At 49.3% G+C, this 21,256-nt stretch overlaps 1 protein-coding gene across 1 annotated transcript in view; it reads left to right on the top strand.

Annotated features, from left to right (window-relative positions):
• The window catches only part of Cfap251 (cilia and flagella associated protein 251), a 69,623-nt gene that overhangs the window by 16,681 nt on the left and 31,686 nt on the right, over positions 1 to 21,256 (top strand). Inside the window, exons 6-15 of the mRNA XM_060382389.1 lie at positions 1,778 to 1,889; positions 2,123 to 2,203; positions 6,497 to 6,574; positions 10,456 to 10,506; positions 13,843 to 14,054; positions 16,427 to 16,621; positions 17,298 to 17,548; positions 17,762 to 17,913; positions 18,887 to 19,060; positions 20,305 to 20,489. Of these exons, the coding sequence (XP_060238372.1) occupies positions 1,778 to 1,889; positions 2,123 to 2,203; positions 6,497 to 6,574; positions 10,456 to 10,506; positions 13,843 to 14,054; positions 16,427 to 16,621; positions 17,298 to 17,548; positions 17,762 to 17,913; positions 18,887 to 19,060; positions 20,305 to 20,489 (1,491 nt within the window). The remainder of the gene's footprint in view (positions 1 to 1,777; positions 1,890 to 2,122; positions 2,204 to 6,496; positions 6,575 to 10,455; positions 10,507 to 13,842; positions 14,055 to 16,426; positions 16,622 to 17,297; positions 17,549 to 17,761; positions 17,914 to 18,886; positions 19,061 to 20,304; positions 20,490 to 21,256) is intronic.

Below are 21,256 nucleotides of genomic sequence, written 5' to 3'. Positions count from 1 at the left end.
AGAAGTCTAAATCAGCTGAACATTTTAACTTAGAATCACAGATCTAATCTGCTAGAGACCCTGATACCTCGGGGTACCTCTTAACCTTTCTATAGTCCCAAAGTGACAAACAAGTGTTTTTGGGTCACACCTATGTGTTAATACCACAGATCCGACTGGCTTGCCTTCTGTGTATGTAATTTGCAACCTCTCAGGAGCCGAGATGCAATCTCCCTCGGTGAACCCCGAGCTGCCATTCCCAGCCTTGTGAGGGCGGCCATGCAAGTGAGTGTTTGGGCTGCATTTCAGTTAGCCGAAGCTTCTCAAACGACAGGGAGAACCTGAACGCAGACTTGTTCCAGCCAGCTGACGCTGCTGTGACACGCAGAGGGCTGTTGACAGTCGCTGTCACAGGGGCTCCTTGAGCACACATCTGTCACAGGGGCCAGATGTTGACTTTGGGGAACCATCTTCTACTACTCTCTACCTTATTCACCGAAACAGGGTCTGTCCATCGAACCCAGAGTTTGCCAATGTGCCTAGTCTAGCTAGCCAGCTTGATCTGGGGTCCTGGTCTTTGCTGTCTAAGCACTAGAATAACAAGGAGGGGCACCACACCGCCCGGCATTTTCACGGGTGTTCTGGGTTCCAGATGCTGGTCTTCCTGCTGGCATGGCAAGCGCAGCAACCACGGAGCCATCGCCCCAGCCCCGAGTTCTAGTTTGCACCCCCGCCAAGTAACACCATTGTATTATGAATAGATTCAGAGATTTCAACCATTGACAATCATAAGGCCTTCAGGATTCAGTCACTTCCCCAGAGCTGATCAGCTGAGAGCCAAGCCTTTGTGAACACTGCAGGCTGGAGCCTTGCTGCATCCTTCATGTCTGGCAGAGTGTCCTGGCTGGACGTCAGAACCAGGAGCAAGGTGAATGAGCGACGGCGGCGCTCGTGAGGAGAGCGATCAGCACGATTATCCTACTGCTTGAGTCAGGCCCGCTGTTATTACTGAGATAAAGTTCAAATAACGACAGACTGGACATGTGAAACGATACAGAGGGCTGGCATTTAGGACAGAGTTACACAACCATCCCCTTCCCTGAACTCCCCTCCCCTTCCCCCCTTCCGACCCCCTGGCAGTCACCAGTCCGTTTTCTGCTCACAGAGTCTCTACTTTGTTTCTTATCTGTGGGCTCGAGCATGTGAGCTTTTGTGTTTTGTTCTCAGGGTGTGTCTGTGTTGTGGCATGTGCCAGTGCTTGTCTTCTCCTTGTGGAAGAATGAATAATAATGACAGTTTGCTCATGTATAATTAATGAATAAAATGAATTGATTCAGCTGTGACTACTAGTTCATAGCTGTAACTCATAGCACTCAGGAGGATCACAGTTTTGAGGCCAGCCTGGGCTATAGTGTAGCAAGACCATGTCTTCAATAAGGGAGGTAGGAGTTGGCAACCGGAGAGATAGCTTCGGCGTAGTCAAGAGGTCCTTCTTAGTTCCGTTCTTAGCGCCCATGTCTGGTGGCTCACCTGCTTGTAACTCCAGCTTTGTGGGATCCAATGCCCTCTTCTGGCCTCCACAGGCCCCTCACATACATGCACCTGTGCACACATACATAATTTTAAAGTAAATATTTTACAAAGAATAAATTATCTGGACACAAATGTTAATTAGACACAAATATCCCTTTGCATTAACAGGTCATACTTTGCTTTTGGAAGATTTGGCTGAGTTCAGCATCATTTGGAAGCCAGACATCCCTCCACAAGGGCTGTCCCTTTCTGTCCTGTTTTTCAGAATCCCCGTGCACACCTTATTTGACAGCTGTCCAGAAGGCAATGGCATAAGGTCAATAGCCATCACCCGTGATGCCAAGCTTCTGGCCACCATCTCAGATGCTGAAATACAGGTAAACGGTCCTTTTGTAGGCCTCTTTGAGCTGGCTAGCATGCCGGATGTCTTTGCCGCCACTCCTTGCAGGCCACCGGATGTGTGTGTAGACATCACAGCGTAGAGTTGGGGTCCCATGCTTTGGCTCTAGGCCTTTGCTCAGTTGCCTGAGGCCTCAGGGTCTCCATAGCCATAGGCTTCTCCTGCAGCCTCAGGGGCCTCTTATGTCTCTTGCTGTGGTCTTTCTTGCAGAAAGTGTGCATCTGGAAGTGGACCTTGGCGGTGGAGACTCCTGCTTGCACTCTTGAGCTCCCCAAAGAATATGGCTTCCAGGTGAGCTGTGTTTGAGCCTATGAACACCAGCCTGTGCTTGCACTCATGGGGTTTCTCTGCTCCAGTGGGGGTTTGCCGTGGTGCAGAGCCTTTGAACAACACTTTCCTACTCCAGACCTCACTCTCTCCGTCCTAATAAGAGCTAACATGTTTGCTACACTTGCCCCTTCCTAGATTCTGCTCGAGTCTTTACTAATATTATCTCCCCACATCTGCAAATCCACAAACATTCAGGTGCGGAGTTATTAATATCTGTAGACTACTGCTATTAATTATTAAATAATCTTTCCAAAGTCATCCCGCCAGCAGCCCTTCCTATTCCAGAAGCATGCACTACGCTGCTTCCGACCTTGCAGCGAGCGGGTGAGGTGTGCGGGCAAGCCTCCTTGCCTGAGGAGGCTCGTCTGGACACCCTCAATGCTAACAGCAGCTCTCTCGGTGCCCCACGTGTGCGTGTATCTGGGCGTGCATGGCCGGAGGTCCCAAAGGTATATGTCTGGAATTATCCGTCATTGCTCTTCTACTTGGGATAAGGTTGCTCAGTCAAACCCAGAGCTAACTGATTTGATTAGTCTTGACAGCCAGCTTATCTGGGGTTCCCCCATCTCTTCCTTTAGAGGCTGGAATTTCTGGGCAGGCCACCATACTCACCCATATTTACGTAGGCTCTGGAGACCTAAACTTTTGTCCTCAGGCTTGTATGACAAGCCCCTTTAACTGCAGAGCCACCTGCCCAGGAGTGCTGGCTGGCTTTGTAAACTTGACTCAAACCTAGGTGTAACTGGGAACATAGACCCTCAGTTGAGCAACTGCCTCCATCATATTGGCCTGTGGGTAGGTGAAGCATTTTCTTGATTGCTAATTAATGGGGGGGGGACGCTCAGCCCACTGTGGGCAGTGCCACCCTTGGACAGATGTGCCTGGCTGTATAAGAAAGCAAGCCGGGGACTGGAGCGATGGCTCAGGGTTTAAGAGCACTGGGTTCTCTTCCAGAGGTCCTGAGTTCAATTCCCAGCAACCACATGGTGGCTCAAAACCATCTATAATGAGATCTGGTGCCCTCTGCTGGTGTGCAGGCACACATGCAGTAGAACATTGTATACATAATAAATAAATAAATCTTTTTAAAAATATTTATTTTATTTATTGTTTATACAACGTTCTGCCTGCAGGCCAGAAGAGGGCACCAGATCTCATTTATAGGTGGTTGTGAGCCACCATGTGGTTGCTGGAGATTGAACTCGGGACTCTAGAAGAGCAACTGGTGCCCTTAACCTCTGAGCCATCTCTCCAGCCCTAAATAAATCTTTAAAAGAAAGAAGGAGGGGCAAATAGTGTGCCCATTTGTATAAATTAAATCTTTAAAAAAACAAAAACAAAGTGTTTAAAAAATAAAATAGTAAAATAGAAGCAATGAGAGAGGCCATGAAGAACAGCTTTCCTCTGCAGTCTCTGGTTCCTCCTGTCCTGTGTCCTTGCCCTGGCTCTCTGAAACGTTGGACTGTTCCCTTGAAGCCAAACAAACCCTTTCCTCTCCCAACTGCTTTGGTCCGTATTTTATTACGGCAATGGAGGGCAAACCAGGACACCACGCTCAGATGTGACATTTTTGAGACAACCAGGTGGCCTTGATGACAGTGTTTTCCTGTCTTGGCCTCCCACGTGCAAGGATTACAGGTGTGTGCCACCACGGTTGGTGTAAGTTTTTTGTCTGTGTGTGTGTGTATTTAACTCTGCTGTACCAACGCCTTTAGGACTTTCCCCCACTGAGTTCGTAGATCGCTCTGTGACGTCCTGTCATCTTAATTACACTGTTTTCCAGCCCCAGAGCACCGGGCGGCTCGATGTTTGTTTGTGCCGTCTTCAGTCCTTTTTTTGAGCAGTGCTTTGTAATTTTGAGTGCACAAATCTTTTCGTTTCCCTAAGTTAAATTTACCCTGGCAGATTTTCCCCCTTTCTGAAACTCTTGAAAGAAGAATCGGTTCCGTAATTCTCCCTTTCAGGTTGTTCATGGCTGCTTACAGAAACACAGCTGGATTCTGCTCCTAGTTCTGTGTCCTGCAACGTTCACTTTAAATTGATTACCATGAAATGAAATGAAGAGCTTGGCTCTCCAGGTCTGCATTGTCGTTACAGGTCACGTGGCCAGCTCCCCGGCCACAGGTTGCCTGTAAGCTACAGTGTTTGACACCTCCCGCCCAGCGCAGAGTTTCAGGCTGTCGTCCCTCCCCTCCCCACACCCCTCCTCTGGTTGACAGCACTCCTCACATGGCATTGAGGGTGTGCAGGCCACCAGGGGCACACCGGAGCCTGTTCCCACTCCCGCGCCTCCAGTCTGACGCCAGCCCCACTGTGTGTGCTTCTGTAGCTGTCCCCTGAGGCCTGGCTCACTAGACACCCTGGCTTAGTAGGTAAGAGCAGTCACCACAAAGACCTGATGACCTGAGTTCCACCCCTGGAACTCACAGCAGGGGTACACTCCAACTTGAGAGGAGGCTCTGCATTCACACAAGTAACATGCGGGCTCGAAAATTAGACCCTCCTGGAGAGTTCTCACTTTGCCTTATTTTGAATCTCACTTTCATTTTCTCTTCTTTCAGACTGCCTACCCACCCAGGAAAGTTTTGGCTTCTTTTTTTTTTAATGTTTATTTTCATAATAATTATTATCGTGTGCATGTGTGTGTTTGGGGATGGTTCGTATGTATGGAAGTCAGAAGAGAACTCTGTGGCATCACTGTTCTCATCCCACCTTTACAAGGGTTTCAAGGATCGAACTCTCCAGCCCTCAGGATTGCATGGCCAGCGCCAGGCATTTTTACCCACTGAGTCATCTTGCCCTCCTGGCTTCTTTCACTCAGGTTTGTTTTTTTTTTTTCGTCTCCTTTTGGCTGATGGTGCCATGGGTATATCACCTGCTTATTTCTTGGCTGTTCATGGGCATCTGGAAGAGGACAGAGACAGCTTGCCCTCGCCTCATCTTGTGCAAGGCCCTTCCTCCACCAGCAGCCCAGGCTGCAGCTCCCACTGCCTACAGAGGCTCGTACCTTCCAGCCCTAAGAGTTTCAGTCTCGGTTGTCGTTGTCATTGTTTAGTTTCTGCGGAGTTCATTTTTGGGAAGGCTGCCAGAAGCTCACGCCATTCTCTGTCCTGGCAGGAGTCAGAATTCCCTTCCAAGGCCTCATATTTGTTCCAAGATCTCTGTGGCCCTGTCAGTTTCAGAAGTGTGCATTCATTAGCCTTCGTCTAAAAGAACACGGAATAAAGACTACCAGTGATGGGTAGGGCTGTTGTTGGAAGGATGGAATGCATCCTTAGCTTATGTGACACTGGGTTCATTGACCAGCAGGAAAAAAAAAATAAATGAATAAGTCAATGGTGAATACAGTCTATGTTTTACTTGTTATAGATGATGATTTTATAGTAAATAAAACTTAATGAACACATCTTACACTATTTATTTTACAGCTCATATTTAAGTGCTATTCTTTTGTTTCCCAAGTCTTTTTTGTATTATATGTAACCCTACTGTTATTTATTATTTTTCATTTTAAAAAATTATTTATTAATTACACTTTATTCACTTTGTATCCCCCTGTGGTTCTCTCCCTCCTCCCGTCCCAATCCCTCCCTTCCTCCCCCCTCTGCGTGCATGCCCCTCCCCAAGTCGACTGATAGGGGAGGTCTTCTTTTCCTTCCTTCTGATCCTAGTCTATTAGGTCTCATCAGGACTGGCTACATTGTCATCTTCTGTGGCCTGGTAATGCTGCTCCTTCCTCAGCGGGAGGTGATCAAAAGCAGGCCAATCAGTTCATGTCAGAGACAGTCCCTGTTCCCATTACTATGGAACCCACTTGGACACTGAACTGTCATGGGCTACATCTATGCAGGGGTTCTAGGTTATCTCCATGCATGGTCCTTGGTTGGAGTATCAGTCTCATGAAAGACCCCTGTGCTCAGATTTTTTGGATCTGTTGCTCTCCTTGTGGAGATCCTGTCCTCTCCAGATCTTACTGTTTCCAACTTCTTTTGTAAGATTCTCTGAACTCTGCCCAAAGGTTGGCCATAAGTCTCAGCATCTGCATTGATAGTCTGCAGGGCAGAGCCTTTCAGAGGTCCTCTGTGTCAGGCTCCTGACTTGTTCCCTCTTTTCTCCTCCTTCTGATGTCCATCCTCTTTGCGTTTCTTCAGTTATTTATTTTAATTAAAATTATTCTTTCATTGTAACACCCACCTGAAGCGGTGAGAAACGAGTTTGTTTTCTCTTAACACATTTTCATGCCTTATGCTTCAGACCTACCTCATCTTCAACCCAGAGAACAATAACGAAATGGTGAGCAACAGCAAGACGCAGGCCATCTATTATTACTGGGTAAGTTGAGGCAGGGTTGTCTCAGTGTGGATGAAAACATGTCGTGTTTTAAATATAGATGTCCTATAGCATAGTCATATTGCATCTATTTAGGAAACAATGAGCATGTATTTAAACATTTTGATTTAATTATGGTGTTTATCTTGACCTCATTGGAAATTAGCATATTAAATTAGAAGCAAATAATTAAACTTCATTTAATTTTTAAGGTAATGAGGCAAATATTTATTTGTCTATATTTAATAGGTCTAAAAGGTGGGATTTTTTTTTGACACCTTGGATTCTATTTCAAATTTCAGAAAGAAATTTTTTTAAGTAGAAAATGTTTATTATTTGACAATTTTATGCATGCAAACAATGCATCTTTACACCCTAACCCTTCCTCCCCTCAGAGAACCCCTCCCAACTCCTCCCTCCTGCTCCTGTCAGGAACCCCCAGATTTTCCATCCACTTCCTCTGGGTATCACATGCTATCCCTTTGCAGTTATTGCTTTATTGGTTTTGGTTTTTCAAGAGAGGGTTTCTCTGTGTAGTCCTGGCTGTCCTGGAACTAACCCGGTAGTCCACACTGACCTCAAACTCAGAGATCCGCCTGCCTCTGCCTCCCGAGCTCTAGGATTACAGACGTATGTCACCACGCTCCTCCTTCCCTTCTTTGTTAATAATCCGCTAAGTCCAGTTAGTGGTCCCTGTCGGGACTTGACTCGATCTTGCACAGGTGAGCATAGAAGGAGTGAGTGTATGTATGCAATGGCCATCGTCCCATGTATTTAAAAAATTCACATTTACTTTTATCATTTTATGTGTATGGATAATTTTGACTTCATGTATGTCTGTGCACCACGGCATGTCTGGCGCCGGAGGAGATGAGGGTCTTCCAGGTGGGTGCTGGGAATCGACTCTTGGTCTTTAGCAACAGCTGCTTTTACCTGCTCTCCAGCTCTCATGTCATGGCTTGAGGACAGCATTTCACAGCACTCCTCCCCAGCCCCTGCTTCTTTCTTTCTTCCCCTCTTACAAGATAATCCTGAGACTTGCTGAGTTGAGATTGATAAAGATGTCCCATTTAGGGCCCCGAACCTTGACCAGCCATGAGACTTTGGCCATCGCAGAAAGAAGCCTCTCCGGCCACGGTTGAGAACAGAACTAATCCATAGGTCCAAACAAACATTAGAAGGCAGTTTAATGGCACATCGTTTAGCAAAGCACCAGAAGTAGGTTCCTCTCTGAGTCTTGTGACCCACAGAGCCTTGGTTTATTGGCCAGGTTTACACTACCAGACCTTAATTCCTTCCTGTGGGGCAGGCCTCGAAGCTGATCCAAAAGCCATTGGTTCCCCCTGGAACCTAGGTGCCACCATTGCAGCAGTGAGCCCATCTTGCCTGGCAGAGCTACAGTTTAGCATGCAGGGCTGGCTGCGAGGCTCCCACTGACGTCTCTTCTTTCCCAGAAGCCTGAACAGCACTTGCTCGCCCTAGAAAGCGGGCCAAAAGGAGGCTGCCAGGGCAGATTTCAGGCTAGATTTCTCTGCCCTGAAATCATGGTGTGTGATGTCTTTGATGATAGGATCTTACCTTCTAATTCCTGGGGGTAACCAAGAGCAGTAGCAATAGCCAGTGTTGTTTTGGAGCCTCTGGGACCTCCCTGACCAGTAACTTAAAGGGAGGTATCCCGCACCCGGGACAGAGATTTTCACTGAGCATGCTGGGCCTTGTAGGGGAAGCATTGTCCAAGCAGGCTATCAGTGTCCAAACTCCTTCTTTTTTTTTTTTTTTTTTTTTTTAGAAAAAAATGTATTTTTCAATCTGCCTACAAAGTAGTGGGTGCCTATATAGGAGTTTTCATACGTGCTAGCTTTTGTTAACCCGCCCTCACTCTTTCCTCTCCTCTTAGTCCCCAGCCATCCTTGCTCAAACCTTTAACTCCCACTGTTCTCCTCCTCTAACTTCACACCGTACAGGCTTCTGCTATTCTCCTCTCCTTAAGACCCTTTCTTCACTGCCCCGAGAAAGGAATTAGCAAGCAGGTCAGCAGTATACAGCACAGGTCAAGTGAGATCACAGAAACACCCAAACAGTCCTAGCCAAACATAGTTTTTTAAAATTATTTATTTTTATTTTATATACATTGGTGTTTTGCCTGCATGTCTGTCTGTCTGTCTGTCTGTGTGAGGGTGTCAGATCTTGCAATTACAGACAGTTGTGAGCTGCCGAGTGGGTGCTAGGAATTGAACCTGGGTCCTTTGGAAGAACAGTCTGTGCTCTTCACCTCTGAGTCATCTCTCTAGGCCCACTACACACAGTTTTATCGTGATGTAGAGTTCCTGGGTGCGTGCCTTACAGAACTGCAAACAGCTGCTCACACAAGTAGTTGTACATAAACACTCACTGCAGCAGCACTATTCCACATGTCCCAAATGACCAGGGTGTGGCGGTGCTTGACTTTAGTCCCAGCACTAGGGTATAGAGGCAAGAGGATCTCTGGGAGTTTGAGGCCAGCCTGTTCTACATGGCAGGCCCTAGAACATCCAGGACCATGTAGAGAGAGATCCTGCCTCTAAAACAAATAAAGAAATAACAACAAAGAGTGTCCATCAGCTAATGAACAGGTAAATAAAATATGGTCCATCCATACAGTGGAGTGCTGTAGGAAGTGTTTATACTCTATGATGTGGATAAGCCATAGAACTATTGAACTTAGAAGAAGAAGAAGAAGAAGAAGAAGAAGAAGAAGAAGAAGAAGAAGAAGCAGCTAAGTAGACACGGTGGCTCAGTGGGTTACAGGCACCTGCAGCCACATCTGACAACCTGAGTGAGTTCCATTCCCAGACCCATGTAAAGTTGGAAGAAGAGAAGCAACTCCACAAAGGTCTCCTCTGACCTCCACACGCATGCCACAGCACATGTATTCCTGTGCACACACAGGCACACACACACGCACACACACACATACATGCACAATAAACAAATATGCTATATTTTTAAAGCATGCTGGCTGTAGTAACGTTCACCTTTTAAAAAAATTTAGTAATTTATTAGTGAAGGTGTCAGATCCCTTGGGATTGGTGGTACAGACGGTTGTGAGCTGCCATGCAGGTGCTGGGAATTGAACCCAGGTCCGTTTAGGAAGAGCAGACAGTGCTCTTAACCACTAAGCAATCTCTCCAGCCTCTTAACATTCACCTTTAATCTCAGTAATTGAGAGGCTAAGGCAAGGGCCTCTCTATGAGATGAGTTCAAGGCAGCCTGGTCAACAAAGTGAGACCCTGCCTCAATAAATAAATAAATAAATAAATGAAAAAGAAGAAGCCACACACATTTGGTTATAAAGTATATGGTTCCATTTACATAGAATGTTGGACTGGGAAAGTCCACAGAGACAAGAAATAGATTCACGGCTGAAGAGCCCAGGGAGTGGCTGGAGGTCTCCCTGGAGGTGATGGATGGTTGTCACAAAGAACTGTAAACACCCACACACCACTGACACGGACACCTACCATGTGCTTAGTGGCTGATTTTACGGTGACTGAGATGTACTCGCCTTTTTTTAAGCAAAGCAAAACCAAAGACTTGTTGAAAAGTTGCGTGCCGGCGGCATTTGCAGGCTTCCGGTGTTTATTTTCGATTTAAAGCCTCGTTAGTGTAGAACTCAGCTGTGCATTAGCCGCCCACCACACGGAGGCACAGTCACACCTGGGCTTTGAACAGGTTTGTGTTTCTCTTCAGATGCTTTTAGACATTCCCAGAAACAGGTCTTCCTCCTCCAGGATCCGAACCCTCCAACCCCGTTTGGGCACACTCGCTCTGGTTTAGCTAGCACTACAGTGCTCCTTGTTGGGAGCTTGGGCTTTAAATAGTAACTTTTTTTCCGTGTTTTTCAGCTTGAAGAGAAGGGCATCCTTGCCCACAGTGCCCCGATTTTAACAGAGAAAGTGAGTACTCACGTCATGTTTTCATATGCCAGACTCTGCTGAGGGTAAATACAGATGTGCAGGCTCCGTGGTCGTGGGCCGCGTCTCAATGTGAAGCCACTGGGAAATCATTTGACACTTTTGCTTGGATCCTTTATCCATGACAGATTTTCTGCTAAAAATAACATGTTTTGTGAAAATCAAATGTTATGGAAAAGCTGTGCAGCCAGGTGGTGGTAGCGTGCAGCTTTAGTCCCAGCTCTCAAGAGGCAGGGGCGGGTGAGTATCTGAGTTCAAGACCAGCCTGCTCTACAGCGTTAAGTGTGACAGAGGGCATGCCAAAGCAAAAACTAACTAGCTAAAGAAAGATGAGATGCGTGGACGCAAGGAAAGATGATTTTTCCTGGGTTCAATCCCCAGGACCAACCAGACAAACAAACAAACACTCCTTAGAAAAGCTTATTGTGCCTGTCTGCAGACTTTATTTTTGTGAATGAAAATGTAAGAGGTATGGTTAATGGTCACGGCTCCTGCCTGCCATGTCTTACAAAGTTTCTGTGAACCATGACTTAGGAAACAGTGAGCCATTGCTCCTGAGGGGAGTGTAGAGGTTGGTTCCTGTAAGCTGTGGCCATGTTTGACCTACGCTCCTGCTTCAAAGAAATTTTGTAGATGTAAAACTGAGGGCCAGGTGGGACAGTCCACGTGCTGTTAGCCCCAGCACCTGGGAGACAGAGGCAGGTGGATCTTTGCATTTGAGGCCAGCCTGGTCTACCGAGTGAGTTCCAGGCCAGCCAGGGCTACACAGTATCTCAAACAAAACTAAACAAAAACCCCACCAACACTGAGGGCTCAGGACACAGCTCGGCTGACACACTGCCTGTCCGCCATGCTTACCATGCCCTGGGCTCAATCCCCAGTGATTCATGAGCTGCATGTGATGGCAGATGTCTGCAATCCCCTGGACAGGGGAGGTGGAGAGGCAGAAGGATCATGGGTTCCAGGCTGTTGAGATTCAAGGGCCAGCCTGGTCTACAAGAAACCTTGTCTCAGAGAGGGGAGAGAGAGAAAGAGAGGGAGGAAGAGAAGGAGAAAGAGAAGGAGAAAGGGAGGAGAGAGGGGGAGAGAAAGGGAGGCAGAGAGGAGAAAGAGAGGGAGGGGAGAAAGGGAGGGAGAGGAAGAAAGAGAAGGAGAGAGGGAGAGGGGGAGGGAGAGAGCAGGGAGATAGAGGAGGGAAGAAGGGAGGGAGGGAAAGAGCAAGACAAGGGGAAGAGAAAAGGAGGGAGAAAGGAGACTGAGGGAGGGAGGAGAGGCTATCTTTGATTTACTTCCCCTCTCCTCTGATTGAGCCTGGTCTGGAGCAGCACTTTGAGTTGAATGTGTGACTTCATTCCTGGGGCTCTCATCCTGTATACACTATTTCCTCCACGAGTCAGGTGCTGCCAGCGCTATGGCTGAAAACAGACAGCACTTTTGCACTGGGAGGGGGCTTCTTACGTTAAAATACCGAAATTACCTCCAAAACAAGCTGAAGAGGCCACAGGCACTTGCTTACAGTGTGAGATGAAATAAGGAGGCAAAACATCATCTTTCCCGATCTCAGTCAGAGAGCCTCATGTCAGCCAGTCTACACAGCCACGTGTCCACAGATGACCATGGGAGTCCACAGTGACCAAGGGAGTTCCAGGCTGCAGAAGGCAGGCAGGAGAACTCAGCAGACACAGAATCTGCCGGGAGCAGACAGGGATTGCAGTCTGCAATGGTAAAACGCCTCACATGGGAACAGGCCTTCCCTGAGAACACGTCGCTCCCTCTCGACCCTCTGGATCCTTTAGTGTTCAGCTTTGGAGCCAAACTGTTCTGGCTACTTTTATGTCAGCTTGACACAAGCTACAGTCATCTGAAGGGAGGGAACCTCAACTGAGACAATGCCTCTGGCTTTGTCAATTGCTACGCCATTTTCTCCATCAGTGACTGGTGGGGGAGGGCCCTGCCCATTGTGGGTGGCACCATCCCTGAACTGATGGTGGCAGCACTTGGGAGGCAGAGGCAGGTGGCTCTCTGTGAGTTTGAGTTTGAGCTAGCCTGGTCCACAGAGTGAGTTCCGGGACAGACAGAGCCAGAGCTACACAGAGAAAACCCCATCGTGAAAAACAAAACAGAACAAAAAAAGAAGCAGGCTGAGCAAGCCACGGGAGGCGAGGCAGTGAGCAGCACCCCTCCAGGCCTCTGCATCAGGTCCCAGCCCTGCTTGAGTTCCCGTCCTGACTTCCTTCAGCGATGGCCTGTGCTGCCGAGGCGGAATAAACCCTTTCCTCCTCACGCTGCTTTGGTCACGGTGTTTCGTCACAGCCGTAGAAACCCTACCTGGGACCTAACGCTGGGATCTTCCTGCCGAAGGGCAGCATAAGGTTTGCTGTGCTAGGCGGGAGGTTGCCGAGTTTCCTTCCTTTTAAAATGTTCTGTGTCTCTCTGTCTCTGTCTGTCTGTGTGTGTGTGCAGGGGGTTCTGTGCCCGAGAGTGCTGGCGCCCTTGGAGGCCAGCGGCACCAGACTTCCCAGAGCTTTAACCACATAGTTCCAAGCTGCCTAACATGGGTGCTGGGAGCCGCACTCCGTCTCTGGAAGAGCCGCATGCGCGCCTTCTCGCTCGGCCTTCTCCAGTCCTCTCTTCGTGTTTTGATTCCGAATCATTGTGTGAGAAAACGGCTGAATGCCTTATTTACTTCACAAAGCACACACTGAAGAAGGGGCCTTACCAAAGTGTTCTTATGTTAAGGGCTGAAATAATTTTTTTCTGATAGGATAATACCTTACTATCAGAGGATATCAGGGTAATTTAAGTTTTCACCTCCAGCATGCTTCTGCTCATGACAGACTACAGGTTTGAAACACTAAGAGAGAAGCTGGACAGGTGTAAGCAGTAATTAGCCACTCTTTTGGTTGTGTTAAATAGTGTAATTATGGGGCCATAGAGATGACTCAGCGGTTAAGAGCTGCTCTTCCAGAGGACCCAGGTTCAATTCCCAGCATCCACATGGGCAGCCCAAAACTGTCTGCGGCTCACACCCTCACACAGACGTACAGGCAGCCAAAACACCAATGCACATGAAGTAAAAGTAAATTAGTGGTCTAAACAGTGTAATTGATCATAGTATATGAGCCTCGCTGAGTCCGTGAGGGTCAGGAGCGATTCACCTATGGGTTTTACCTGTGGGTTTTCAGCCGTTTCCTTTTCTTTCCTTTTTGTCTCATTGGTTTCCCCCCGAATGTTATAAAATGCCGCGCTGATACACGCTTGGCCCTCTTTTTTATTATTATCACTGACTGTAACTTCCATCCTGTCTTTGACACACAGACATTCAACAAACTCGTGGGAAAGTTTAGCCAGTCCATCTTTCACTCGAATTTGCCCCAAATACTGTCGGCAACGAAGGAAGGGAAGCTGGTTGTCTGGGACATCCACCACCCGCCGGCGTCGTCCTCCACCCTGGCCTTGCCTTTCATCAAGCCGTGTAAACTGGTCCACTTACAGAAGGAGGGCATCACCGTGCTCACCTCGGTCGACAGGTAATGGGCCTGACCGGGGAAGGCCCTGGGGTGAGCACAGATGCACTGTAGACTTCTGGTATTGAGAGTGAAGAGACTGACGTAAAAATACAATTACATGGCTTTCTTCCCCTCATCCGTCTCCTGAGTCCCCCTTGCCCTCTCTCGGATTCATGGCCTCGTTTTTTTTGTTTTATTTGTTGTTACATATTATATAATATATAATGTATATATATATATTCCTAAATGTATAGCTGCAACCCGCAGTCTGTATATCGCTGCTTGTATGTTACATGATTTCAGGGCTGATCAGCCGGTGCTGGTTAGCCAGTGAGGGTTCCTCCTCGGGAAGGCTCTTTTTCTCAGCCTTCTTAGTGCCTGAGGTTCTGTTAGACTGCTTTTGTGTGCATAGTCACAGATACGTAAGAGTACTTCTGGGGAGAGTTGTAATTAACCAGGAGCATTAGCTGCCTCTTGGCAGAAGAACTGAGCACTGTGAGGGTTAAGTTAGGAGTGGGTTCTTTCTTCTTACACTCTTATTTGCACAAACTAAATTTTATTTCATTTTTTTTTTTGACAGGGTCTCACTGAGTAGCCCTGACTAGCTTGGAGTTCATTCTGTAGACCAGGCTATCCTGGAACTCACAGAGATCTTCCTCCCTCTGCCTCTGCCTCCTGGGTGCTGGAATTAAAGGCATGACCACCATGCCTGACTTAAAAAAACTCGTGGACATACCCCATGCTTAAAAATTCCATTTTAGTGAAGCAAAAGAGGCTTTTTTTCTTCTGTGCTACTGAAACCTATTTCATACCCCCAAAAGTTTATACTGAAAAAACAAAACAAAACAAAACAAAAAAAAATACACTCAGGAGGCTGGAGAGGTGGCTCAACTGTTAAGAACACTTGCCACTCTTGTAGAAGACCCAAATTCAGTTCTTAGCACCCACATGGTAGTTTACAACCATCCATAACTTCATTTCCAGGGGGTCCAATACCCTGAGGCACCAGGCATGCATATGGTACACACACACACACACACACACACAGGCAAAACACTCATGCACATACATATTTTTTAATCTAAAATAAATTTTAAAAAGATAACTCAGGTAATTTTATCATTTTAGTTGCAAAATAACATTTACACATTCAACCGTATCAGCCCTTTTTGTCTGCCTGGCTTCTTGAGACCGGGTCTCACTATGTAGCCCCGCCTGGCTGTTTGTGTGCGGTCCTGTCTCAGCCTTCCAAGTGCTATCATTCCTTTAGTTCACACTCTTCCATCCTCGGCATTCCTGCTGTAGTAAAACTTGCAGTTCTTGGGTTTGAGTAAAAGCACTTGTCATGAAAACCTGACGGCTTGCGTGCAATCCCAGGTTCCCCAGGTGAAGGAGGGAGGAGAGAAAACTGGCTTAGGTGGCAGTTTTCATCCGCATCAGTTGGTGCGGGGGCTCCGGACGGCATCCTGGGGCGCCTTTACGAAGAGATCTGAGCCGTCACCTCAGAGGCGTGAGAAGCTGTGGTAGCCCGCCAGACTGCCTTTGGCTTTGAGTCAGCTGGGGCCTAGAGCCTTTGAAGAACAGGCTCCAAACGCTGGGCGAGCTTCTCCGCTTCTGCCCGGCAGAGGGCGGCAAGGGCAGTCCTAGCCAATTACTGGGCCTGCCTGCCTCGCTTATTAATCAGGCCGCTCATTTGATCACCCTGCACCACACCCGAGAAAATTCACTCTTTCTCCTCCCGTGATTGGAATTCTTTTTGAGCTCGCTCGGGTGGATTGGATGGGTTGGAGGACTGGCTCTAAAAGCCGTTTTGTCCCTGGGCGCTGCCGTTGCCGTGGTGACTGGGTGTGGCTTTAGAAGGACTTCCTATAGAAGGGATCATGTCCCACCGTCCAGCCCGTGTGCTGTGTGAGGGCTGTTCAGCGGCTCTCGGTGGTCACCTGTGCTCCTACGGTAGTCACCGTAAATCACGGTCAGCCACCGTGGCGAGGGGCTGGCCGTGGAGGCAGGAGGGTGCGTGAGTGAGAGAACCTGCCATTGGCCTTCTCCACACTGGGCTCCTCTATGCTCTAGCCGTGGGGCCCAGACAGGTGTGAGTGGTATCTGTTATATACTTACAGCAAAAGTCCTGGAACTCCCCAGGCTGGCCTCGAACTCAGAGACCTGTCTGCCTCTGCCTCGAGCGCTGGGATTAAAGGTGTGCGCCGCCTGAATCACCACCGCTAGGTTCTAAGCGAGTTTCTAAACTTCTCTTCCGCCTTGGAGATGCAGGTGTAAAGCGGAGTAGGAGCGAGCACCATCCGATTGGACGCTGCCGACAGCACAGCGCGCGCTCCGCCGCTGGCCCTCGCTGTCGGTGCTGTTCAGCGGCCCGGGGCTTCTCTCTGTTTCAGCTACATCGTCATAGGTGACGTCAAGGGCAACATTAAGTTCTACGATTTCAACCTGTCCGTGGTCAACTGGTACAGCAACCTCAAACTGGGCCCTATCAGGATTCTGTCCTTCTCAAAGACCCCGGCGGGCCCACCCACAGAGAAGTCCATCCTCCCCACAGACTGCACTCTAAAAGGCGACCCGTTCATTGTCAGGTGAGTCGGCAAATGAAAAATGTCTCCTTTTCAGTTAGCGTGCCACGCCCTTGTTCCTAGGATAGAGGCCTGAGGGGACTCAGCTTCTTAGCCTTAGAGATGGCTCCTTGGCTGGTTGAAATTAGTATTGGATTTTTTTTTTTTTTTTTTTTTTTTTTACTATTTAGAAGCCTGGGTAACTGAAGTGGAATGGCCTTTACCCCTGAGTTCTCCTCCCCACCGTGCCTGGAGTTCTTGGCTGTGGGCTTAGCACTGAGCTTGTCCTAACCACTGAGGTTAAAGGCACTGGGTAATGAATAGCCATAACATTTCAAGACTGAATTATCTGTGAGTCTGCTTAATTACCCTTGCAGTCTTTACAGGCACGTCTGTATGTGTGTACCCAACTCCATATTTGCATACACAAATGAATATTTGCATGCGTAGATTAGCTAATTGTACCACTGACTGTCCATCTGCATACTTAATGACTCAATTTACATGCGGAGAAGTGGGCTTTTTTTCACTTGCAAATGGAGGCTGTTGGATGTTGCTGGTATATTTTTGGAGATGTCGGGTTAATAATGTCACCAAATTATAGACGACAAAAGCGGTTCGTATGCAATTAGAAGCCGAGTAGCTGGTGTGGCCATTCCCCGAGAACACTGATCCTGTTGGGTTTCCCCTTGGCAAACAGGAACATTATCATTGGGACACTTGATGCCACTGTGTACCACTTGACAGCAGACGGCACCAAACTCGAGAAGCTCTTCGTGGAGCCCAAGGATGCCATTTATGCCCTGTCCTGCCACCCATACCAACCCCTCATCGCCATTGGGAGTGTCTGTGGGATGATCAAGGTGTGGGACTACAAAAAGAAGGTCTACCTGTTCAGCAGGGTCTTCGAGAAGGGGCTTGGAGTCCAGAGCCTGGCCTACAACCCGGAAGGTACTCACCCTCTCCCGAGATCCCCGCAGGGGCTGTGCCCAGGCTGTGCCCCTCTCCCGGCCTTGCACAAGCTCTCCCTCAGCGTGCTTCCCAAGGCGTCCGCTTCCTGTTCTGCTTGTGCGGATTGCTCCTGAGCAAAACCTTGCTGCACAGTCACTTCTAGAATGAAGGACGTCCTTCTTTCGGTCACTGCTCTCTGGCGTGTCATTTCAGGAGTTCTGCTTGGAGCTGGATTCACTGAAGGGACAGTATATATTCTTGATGCGATGTCTTTAGAAAATGAAAGCCCAGAACCCTTCAAATATTCCAGAACCAGCGTGACCCATGTCAGCTTCTCACATGACTCCAACTACATGGCGACTGCAGTGAGTGCCTCCCTCCGCTCAGGGCTCTTCCTTACGAACAGAGGGGAAAGTGGGGGTTATATCCCAGTCAAGCTGCGGCCCAAAAGGAAAGGGAAAGGTTGGTGAGGCAGAAGGACTTGCAGGCAGGAATGGGGCCTCAGCACACCCAGACCTGGTTCTGCAGCCCCGGCGCTGGCTGTTGTGTTCCGAGGACCCCGTCTCCCCATCCTATCCTTCACCCTTACCGTCTTGACAGGGCAGCTGCCTCACAGATGTCAGTGTCCTCCTTTGGGGATGCTGTTCCTTCCCTCTGTGACTAGGGCCTGTGATCTCAGGGAAGGGATTCTGGGCTGTCCCCTGGTCTGCCTTTCTCTCGGGTGTGGCAGTGGGATGGTGGTGTTGGTGTCATGAGGTGGTGTTGGTAGAGGTCATGGTGGAGGGGGTGGTAGGTGGTGTGAGGGTGGTGGTGATAGAGATGATGGAACTCTGGTGGTAGGGGTGGCCGTAGGGGGGGTGAGAAAAGGTCTCCTTGGACCACTTCGCTTTGGATTTCCACCCACATGCAGCCGAGCCTCTGGCAAGGATTGGAGCTGTCCTGGCACGCAGGGTGGACACCAGCACCCCCCTCCACCCCTCACAGACTGCTCTCTGCCACTCTGGCCTGTTCCAGACCTTTTTCTTTTCTATAGTCAGGCAAAGAATAGGGAGGACAAAGGCAAAAAGAGTCAGGCTCTCGGCTTGCCGTGGGGAACTGTAAGAACATGGAAAGGAGAGTGGGGCTGGTGTCAGCTTGTGCTTCCTCCCCTTCCGCCCTCGTCTACGCACTGGAAGCCTCAGCTTCCCCGTCTGCTTCTCGGGCACTGCTTTCCCTGCTTGTTCTGCCGCACTACGGTTTCTCTGGATAGCATATTCTGAGGGCAAACGAGTGTGAAAACCGCCAAGGTGATTCCAGGTCCTAGAGTTAAGGGAACAACTTCCACGTTTGCTCCCTTAGGACATCAGTTTCACCGTGGCCGTGTATATAGTGGTGGTCAAAAATGGACAGAGGATCTGGGAATATTTGGCAAGACTTCGTTCTCACCAATGCAACATCCGAAGCCTCCTGTTTGGGGTTCACCTGGACAGCAACGATCCCAGGCTGCTGAGCCTCGGGAAGGACAGGTTCTTGGTGAGCTGCCCGTCCCCCCACCCCACCCCCCGTTCCATCCCCGGCACTTGTGTAGTCCCCACCTATGACGTGGAGAAAATGACCGTCTTGTAGATCATCACAGACTTCTCCATATTGGCGTCTCTGAGGTGATACCTCCTCATATGTCATGTCTGGAATCGGGGGTTCTGGCGGGTGGGCAGCCGGGAGGGTGTGTCCCATAGAGCACAGACTATGCAGAGAACTGGGGACGCTGACACTAATACCCCCTCAGCACCTAGAGGTGAGGGTGAGACTGTGAGTTGTTTGGGAAAATGGCATGCAGGTGTAGTGGCGGGTCAGGGTGGAGGAGGGAGGACACAGCTAGGTGTCCAGGTTCACTCTTCTTTGCTGTGATAAAGCACTGGTCACAGCTAACCTGGGGAGAAGAGAGTTTACTTTACTTGGCTTATAGCTTACAGTTCATCCTTCAGGCAACCAGAGGCAGGAACTCAGGACAAGCACGTGGAGAAGCAGAGACTTTGCCGGGTTTCTGCTTACTAGATTGTTTCCCATGGCTTGCTCAGCTACTTTCTCCTTCAGCCCAGGCCTGCTTGCCCGCTCATGGGCCTGCCTTCTTCCCTTTATTTCGTCTGCACCCTCAGGCCCATTTGAGCAGGCCGCTAACCTGAGAGCATCAAGTTCTGAGATTTAGGTTTGAATGTGTTCCTAAGATAACAGAAAGGTGTGCCGCAGTTCATTGTCAGAGTTCAGGTTTGGGGTTGGTTGGGCTTAGACTTGAGTTTTTTGTTTTTTGTTTTTGTTTTTTCAGGAGGGTTTCTCTGTGTAGCCCTGGCTGTCCTGGACCCCCTCTGTAGACCAGGCTGGCCTTGAACTCACAGAGATCCGCCTGCCTCTGCCTCCTGAGTGCTGGGGCTAACGGTGTGCACCACCACCCAGCCTAGACTCGTTTTGCTCTACCGCTTCCTGGTTATGTATCCCTGTGCAGGTCACCCTGAATGTCTCTGACACCCGCTCGTGGGCCTGTGTGTCCATGAGACCTGGCACTATTGGGACTTGGGGTCCACGAGCACGATGGTTTAGAGTGCTGACCCCACTGCCCTGCTGACTGTGGGTGCTCAGCGAAGGCAGCACGCGGGCGTGGAGCCAGGGGCTCTCCCTTGGAGACCCAGCCAGTTACAGTGCAGGCCGACAGCCAGGGCTCGAAGCTTCCCAGCCGAGGCCGTCTGCAGCTGGGTTCCTGCGTGTCCCTGTGTCCTCTGCAGATAGAGTACAACCTCACCAAGAGCTACAGAGACCACCTGGAGGTCCTGGACATTCACCGAACAGACCAGGGCAGCTACCCCACCTGCATGATCTGGTACCCCCCGCTCACCAAGGAGCTCTTCCTGCTCATCTGCAACAGCGGCTACAAAGTGAAGCTTTTCAACTCCACCACGAAAATGTGCAGGTGAGCGCCGTGGCATCACCGCCCCCGCCCTCGGGCCCCCAGCTGCTGACAGCTTGCTGGCGGCATCACCCCTTCCCCTTCTCAGAGGGAGGCACTGGGTCACAGATAATGTAAGTCACACTTACCCAAGAGCACACAGCCAGGCCGTGCCTAGAGAAGGATGCCACCCTGGGGTCCTCGCTCAAAGCCTGGTACCAGGGAGGCAAGGGACCCAGAGCTTGGTGCTCATGGGTCTGAAGAACACAGCCTGGAACCCTCATGTCACTGGTGCTCCAGGGGTCACTGGGACAGCCACCCCTTTCCGTACAAGAGAAAAACCAACACCGGCTATTTTTAACAAAACACCCCAATTGTTTGATTTAAAAAATTTTTTTAAAGCTAGTATTTATTTATTTTATGCATATGAGTGCTCCGCCTACTCTCTCTGCATGTACATCTACGCCTGCGTGCCAGCAGAGAACATCAGCTCCCAGTGTAGATAGTTGTGAGCCACCATGTGGGTGCTGGGAATTGAACTCAGGACCTCTGGAAGAGCAGGCAGTGCTCCCAGCTGCTGAGCCATCTCTCCAGCCCCAGTTGTTTGATTTTGTTGTTGTTGCTGTCCTGATTTCATTTTGAGAGAGGGTCTCGCGCTGTAGTCGGCCTCCCGAAGCCTGGGGGTACAGGGTGCGCCACCCCGTCCGGCGTGTCTGGTTCTTTCTCTGCTGCTTCTCAAAGGAGTGTGAGTCCGGCGGATGACACTCATTGATTTGTTCCTCACACGGGCC

Source organism: Meriones unguiculatus, chromosome 4 (genome assembly GCF_030254825.1).
Source record: "Meriones unguiculatus strain TT.TT164.6M chromosome 4, Bangor_MerUng_6.1, whole genome shotgun sequence".
Taxonomy (NCBI): Eukaryota; Metazoa; Chordata; class Mammalia; order Rodentia; family Muridae; genus Meriones; species Meriones unguiculatus.
This window is presented reverse-complemented; position numbering and strand designations above follow the sequence as displayed.